The sequence below is a fragment of the Merops nubicus genome, unplaced genomic scaffold (genome assembly GCF_000691845.1).
Source record: "Merops nubicus isolate BGI_N331 unplaced genomic scaffold, ASM69184v1 scaffold44408, whole genome shotgun sequence".
Lineage (NCBI taxonomy): Eukaryota > Metazoa > Chordata > Aves > Coraciiformes > Meropidae > Merops > Merops nubicus.
This window is the reverse complement of record NW_008627237.1, coordinates 7,598-14,734: the sequence shown is the minus strand read 5'-3', so window position 1 is coordinate 14,734 and position 7,137 is coordinate 7,598. Positions and strand designations below refer to the sequence as shown.

The following is a 7,137-nucleotide window of genomic DNA, read 5'->3' as shown; positions in this document are numbered from 1 at the left end:
GGCCAGCAGGAGAGTTGGCGTTTTGAGCTGGTAAGCTGCTGCCAGCCCTCCTCAGACCTTTAAATGTTATTCTGTTGCAAGGTGGGTTGCAGTTTTGTGTTTAGTCTTCAATAGTGGGAATATATTACTCATTCCTTGTTTTGAAAATAACTTTTATTTGTTCACTGTTTGGACTTATAATCCAAAGGCTTTTTTAATTGCAAATTAAAAATGTAAGATGTTTTCATTCTTATAGGAAGGAAGAAACAGAAGCTTGCCAAAGAGAGAGCAGGGCTTTCCAAGGTAATATGGTGTTCAATAATGCAGTGCTGTTTTGAAAGATGTTTCATTTGTAGTATTTGTAAGATTTGTTTAAAGATCTGTTTCGATTCCAGCATTGCAAACGCTTCTGCAAATGTACTGTCTTTAGGCTTTTTGAATGCTCACAAATAACCATGTGAAATGGTTGTTCCTTTTTTGTGTTGGATAGAGGCCTTTGTACAAGAAAGCATAACATTTACTGTGTGATTTGATGGTGTTTTCCTCTTTGTAGTATGTACAAGGACTTTTCAAGACTTAAAAATCATTGATGCAGTTCACCTGTAACTGAATGTGATAGTTTTTTGCTATAAGTATTTGATTTCTTTCTTTATTGCCAATGGGTCCTGGAAGAAAATATCTTTTTATCTTAACCAGTTGTGAGAAACATAAGTTGAGTTGTGATAAACTTAACACACCTTAGAATTTATATTTGCTAAGAAACTGTTCTTAATTAATTGAGAAGAGCTATTTCAGACTCTCTCTGCAGATTTGTAATGCAATGATGTCAGACCCGAGTCTGATTTTTAGAAACATTCTGTGTACATTTAACTTAGTGGTGATACTTAGATTTATTTTTTTTTTTACTGGTTTCAGTGTAACAGTATGGTTGTGTGTGTTTGATTTCAGTTGAGAAGGTGTTCTGCTAACATGTTTATCGCCTGATATTTAAGGGCCAACTTCAGTTTTGCTGTGTGTGTTACAGTTGCCTGATCTGAAAGATCGGTTCAGAAGTTTTTCCTTGAGGAGATTCAGCTTGGTGAGGAACTGCTAGCTCAAGGTAAGAGCATAATTTTATTCTGAAGGATAAGTTGTAAAATAGTTTTCTTTACCTTTGCTAGAAGAGTATTTTTATGTAGTAAGATCTTTTGTGGAGTGAAATCTGCCTAGGAAAATCTGTTTACTTGTTTCTAACCTTCTGTGTTCAGAAGATCCAGCAAGGGAGGAGGAAGCAGAAGTGTGGGTTGGTTCTCAGTAATTTAATCCACTGTTGGTGGATGTTTTATGTAAATACATTACAGCTTGGAAGAATGTTGATGTCAAAATATAACAATTTGTCGTACAGGTGAATATGAGAAAGGTGTTGATCACTTGACCAATGCCATTGCTGTCTGTGGACAGCCTCAGCAGCTACTACAAGTTCTACAGCAGACTCTTCCACCACCAGTGTTTCAAATGCTTCTAACTAAGCTCCCTACAATAAGCCAGGTATGTGAAATGTTCCCTGTTGTTTCAGTTTGAAAGTAATGGAACTACTTCTTCTATCTACTACATCAGTCTCTTCTTTTATCTACTTCATCAGTCTCAAGATTGGGTTTTGTAATGTATTTTTTGTATTTCTTCAGTTAGATTACAAGAAGCTTTTTCTCACCGGAAACATTAAAAAGTGAAAACTACCATGATGCAGTAATAGCAAACAGGGTAAAATAGCAATACAAAACTTCTCTCATGTAGGGTACAGTAAGCTCTTCTAAAGTAGAGACATCTGACCCTAGCTCTGATACTATAAGTGGATCCACTTTTTCCTAAATACAAATTAGGGGATCAGAAAAGTGGTAACTTTCTTGCACTGGGTCTTGAGTTTTCTCTCTTTTTTTTTTTTTTTTTTTTTAATTATAAGTGCCTCTAAATGCTATAAAAGTCCATTAGAATGAATCTGTTGCTTTTGCTAGCCTGTTGCTTCTGGGCCTGCTATACACGTAAGAAGTTAACTGGCATCAGAACATGTAATGGTTTTGGAAGCTTGGAGGTTTCCCTGATGATAAAAGTGTTCGCAGCTCTGTGTATAAAATGCTGTCCCTTTTTAGCCTAAGTACTGTGCAGGTGACATTAGTAATGTGCTAGCAGATGGGTCTATTGTAAAATAAATCATATGCTTTATGTTCTTGGAAATGCACGGGTACTCCCTAACGGTGTTACCTCACATAAAGCAGAGGCTCAGTGCTGTGCATCCGCCAGTTCTTTTTACAGCTCAGGCCTGGTTACATTTTGGTTTAAGATCCCTATAGTTAGTAAAAATGCTGAAAAGTGTCGGGTACAGAGGATGTAAAGGTCTGGGGAAACAACGAAGGAAAAATGTTACCTTAGAGAATGGTGCCAAAACCCACACAGAGGTCACCACTTGGGGCTGGCAGGATTTTATTGCTCTGACTTTGGCTTTGTTAGGCGTTGCACTCTACGTAATTGCTACCAAAACCTTCTGTCAAGTAGATTGCCATTTTTAACATTAACCTGTTTGCTCAGTAATTACACTGCTTAATGCTCGGTGTAAAACTACATTGCTTGATTATCAGTTGCCTACTGTCAATTTTATGTAATTGTGAATGAGCTTTTCTCCTTCTTACAGAGAATTGTAAGTGCACAGTGCTTGGCTGAAGATGATGTTGAATGAGGTCACACCACAACGGGGGGAAAAAAATGTTTTCTTACCCCAGAAGATGAGCATCAGTAGGGGGATAAAGGGGCAAACATAGTAGTTAATGGACTGTGTACCACATCGGGTTCTACCAGAGTTAAAATTAACTTTGTGTAGGTGGGTTCCACAGGATTTTATTTATTATCCCAGTGAAAAGTGTATTTTGATAAGAATTCATTTTATAAATACACTGTGTTGAGTTATCAAAGTATCACTAAGTTCATTATTATTAAAATATGCAGTTGTAATGTTGTACATATAAAGACATAAAACTACGACCTATTAAAAACCCAATGCTCATTTTTGAAAAAACAAAGTTATGGCAATAAAGATTTATCTGCACTTGTGTGTCCCTATAGTAGTACTTCAAATTCCAGAACATTTTGGTGTCAGAGCAAATGGTCTAAAAATGACTTAACATTAAAATTTATTTTTAATGTTATGGCTGGTCTTCCAATGCTTTTAATTAAGTTTAAAACCTTGTGTCATTTCATGAGAAAATAAGACTTGTGATCATTAAACAGTAGCAGATCACCTTAGAGATGCAAATTGGAATGGTGAGAGATGACTGGCTGCAGAAAGAATGACAAATCCTTTTCTGTCAGGAACAATAACATCTAAAGTGATGGAAGTCAAGACTGTAGCTGGCAAACCTGAAAGCTCTGTTAATGCAGGTGTCTGAAATAAAACTGCTTGGAATGGAACCTGGGGCAGGTTGTAATAGCACAAAGGTTTGGGGTTTGGTGTTTTGTTGTGTTTTTGTTTTGTTTTTTGAAAGCTTGAAACCTTTTTGCAGGACAGGCAATTAAAGTTTCAATCTCTAGTCTTCAAGAGCGTAGAAAATGTTTGTTACAGTCTTTGGTATTTACCTTGGAAAAAAATTGCACTGATAAGGTAAGCCGATGATATCACTAGGCTAAACTAGCTAAAGACAATAGAGTTAGAAAGATGTTGTGAAATTCAGTATGGTGTGATGCTGTAAACTTGAGTTTGGTATTGAATTTCACCTTTGCCTGGGGGAAAGGAGGCAAATAGTGTACAGGCTTCAGTGGGAGAGGCATACTTCTGAAAGCAAGATGTGCATGGATAAGGTGTTCTAAATGTCAGAACAGATTGACTTCTGCTGTTCTCTGGTTTTGTGCTCTCCATACAGGTGGCAAAAGAAACAGTTGAAAATGTAGCTTTATATTTTTGGCATGATGACTTGTTTTAACTTAAGGCAAAGAAAGGAGGAGAATGCTTCAAGGTATCTGTCTTTCAGACCAGCTGATAGTTTGCACCAGCGATGCTGCTACAACTAGTAGTGAGGTACGAGGTGACATAGTCCAAGCAGAAGAGATGCTCTGAGAGCGCTTTAGCCAACATTCCCCTCCCTCCCTGTTTCATTTCAGCCTGGTGTAAGGTCCTGTAAAGGCAGAGTCTTCTGAACCATAGTCTTGATGTTTTAGAAGTTGCCTCACACAGTATTTTTGAGAGGTTAAGTGAGTAGTTCATGGTCACCTAGCAGTCAAATATACCTGAGTTTGGCGGTACAAATGGCTCTTACTGAGTCAATCTGCATAAATTTGTTGGCAATGGAAGAGATATTTCCCCCTTAACCCCTAGAAAACACAATTTCATAGGATTTGAAGTGCTATCAAATCTTCTTGTAATGCGATAAATACTGATTAGTTGTTAGCACAAACAAAAATTTATTGAACAGCTGTGGGCTGTAGTTCAGTTTTTTTTGTTGTGCTGGACTTGTTCAGGTAGCATAAGGTAAGACTTGGGTAGCCATAATCTTCAAGTGACAATGGCTGGTTTGCTCTTTATTTCAGAGGGACAATTTTATTTTAATTTAATATTAATTTATTTTACAGGGAAAAACTTATTCTGCATCTGGAATGTTTAATAAGAGTACTGTGAAACTGCAGAAGGTTCTTTTAATGAGTACAGGGAGGCTTTCTGGAGGAGTTTTGCTCTTCTAACTCTTAAATGTAAAAACTAAGAATTCGTAGGTTATGCTGACAGAACTGTCCTGCTGTCCTTTGTGGTGGTGGTTGCTTCATTGTAGTACCTGTTTGGTTCAGCTTTTAACACATAAGGTAAATCAAACTCTTCCACCCTGCCTTGAAAAACAAACCCAAACAGCGTAAGCAAAGTTGTATAATGATGAAAATTTGAATTCCCAAATTTGGCTTAAAGCAGAGCTCTCCCGAACTAAGTATGTTTTAGCAAACGGTGTCAGTTCTGATTTTGATGGAAGACTTGGTGATAGTTTGATTTATCTGCAAATGGTCGTTGCGTTAATAAACATCACAGACACACATATTACTCTAACCCTTTTTAGTTTTTGTGATCATGCAAAGTTACATGCAAACAAAATTTTAGATAGCACAGGTTTAAACGAAGCCTACAAAGTTATTCTCGTATTTGATAACCCAGAGGTACCTGGTTAGTATGCTAGAGCAAGCTCTGATACCCGTTTTGAGTGCCTTGGCTAATGGGGTGGGAATAATTAGTCCCTTTAACAAGGCTTAAGATTTGTTTTGGTTCCTTTTTGCTTTTTTCTTATCCAAAATCTCCTGATGAAGCCAATACCTTACAAACTGTGAAAGCTTGAACGTGTTGTCTAGAGTGGGAATTTGCTGTTGCTCCATCAATGGCTTAGCTAGCATGCCCTGCCTTCAGATGTGGGAGCCTGTAATTTGGAATTGGCTTCAGACGTGAGGCACGTGCAGGTGATGGGAAGGGCCGTGGAGATGTTGGCCGCTCCTGCAGCAGCAGCGGAGGTGCCCTTGCGCCAGCCTTGCGGAGTACTGCGTTGCTTCTCACATGTGCAGATTAAATGTGCAGAAGTGAGCCATTCCACTTGTGGATTTGCTGCTGCTGAGCTCACAGCTGCTGGTGAATAAGATCTGTAGTCTTTTTTTACTGCAGATAAAACTACTAATCTTTCTCCCAGAAAGAGCCATCTTCCCTTCTGTGGCGCTCCAAGAACAAGGCAGTCGTTTTCAGCACTAAGAGGGTTTTTTATAAATGAAATCGGAGCTCTGTTAGGTTTTATGTTGGGAAGTCTATCATCAGTTATGAGTTTCTCAGGCAGCTTTCATGAAAAAAAAAACCCAGCTAGTTTCATGATCATGCAGGACTGCCTTTGATGTCTTACCATTAAGTTTTCTAGATAACGGAATCAAATCCAAAACCTGAGTGATCAGGCATATACTGAATCATCTGGCACTAATTTCCTTACCCTGGGGGATGACAGAATATTATTGTTACCCCTTAACTTGAAAAATGGAGAAGTCCCAGCCCTGCTGTGCAGGAGGCCAGCCAGCCATAATCAAAGTAAAACTCCAGCTATTTATGCACCCAGAAGAATCTTTCTAAAGTTTCATTTGTACATCTGTGGATGGTGTGTTTAAAGTCCCTTAGGCTGAACAGTGGCCCTACATGGCCATTTTGTTAAAATTAACATGAGTTAAACTTCAAGAGAATCTTTGAAGTGGTCACTAAGAGCTTTTAGTGAGTGTTTCAAAGGCATGTTGTGCTGTACACCCACCCATGCTTCTGTCTTTTTAAACACATGGGTATGAAAAGGGCTGATGTGAGAAGCAAATACTTTCTTCAAGGTTTCTGTTTTACCCGAGTCTTGATTTGGTTTTTAATTTGTGTGCTGACTCTGACCAGTATAGCTGATGGTCTCCTTTATGCAGTGACCAGAAAAAGCCTGTTGGCACAGCAGTCAAATCTGACCCAAAGCCTGTTGCAAAGATCTGAAACTTGTGCTTAATTCACAAGAACTGGGCGAGCTGTCATCAGAGGCGCTCCGGAAACTGAGCTTCTGGTGTGGGTAACAGAACTTGTTTTCTGCATTTGTACCAGAACAGAGCTTCCCAAAGAAGATGATGTGGACATCCAGTGCTGTTCTCAAAGGGCAGAATTTGCCACATCCTGCGGATGACTCTGTGAGTGAAGCCACAGAAAACAGCTGCCCCTTCTCTGATGTTTCTGTCCCAAACTGTCCAGCACACTGGTACTAGATAGTAGGCAGCTTTTTCAAAGTACAGTGGTTTCCTTATGTTCTTGAAAAGAACTTCCAGGTTTTGCCTTCTTTCCCTGCAGTAGGGGCCTACAGGTGCTAGTTTTACAGAATGTTTACTGGACATCTTCTGATAGGGTCACTGCCCTGTTTTCTGATCACTGCTGTAACCTAACAATCATGAACTCTTCAAGGCCTCTGTGCTGTAAGCTTTTGACTCCAGACACATAGTTCCAGTTCCCGTTTTGTAAAGGTCAGGCCCTGCTTTAATGGGCTGTGAGGTGCGTGTCTTCCCGCAGCACCCGCTCACGATTCCCGTCACGCCCCTTACGCCCCGAGGATGTGCTTGACTTTTTTGGGGCGAGGAGTTGTCCGTTGGTGCTCATCTGCTGCGTGATAGTTG

At 39.3% G+C, this 7,137-nt stretch overlaps 1 protein-coding gene across 1 annotated transcript; it reads left to right on the top strand.

Annotated features, from left to right (window-relative positions):
- Positions 1-235: 235 nt before the first annotated feature.
- Positions 236-3,155, top strand: LOC103778649 (mitochondrial import receptor subunit TOM20 homolog; the record flags this gene model as incomplete). Its single annotated transcript, XM_008946246.1, is given in 5 exon segments — positions 236-282; positions 1,004-1,019; positions 1,022-1,078; positions 1,364-1,506; positions 2,645-3,155. Coding segments are annotated over 5 exon segments (308 nt in total), but the record flags the coding sequence as incomplete, so codon positions are not given.
- Positions 3,156-7,137: the final 3,982 nt, after the last annotated feature.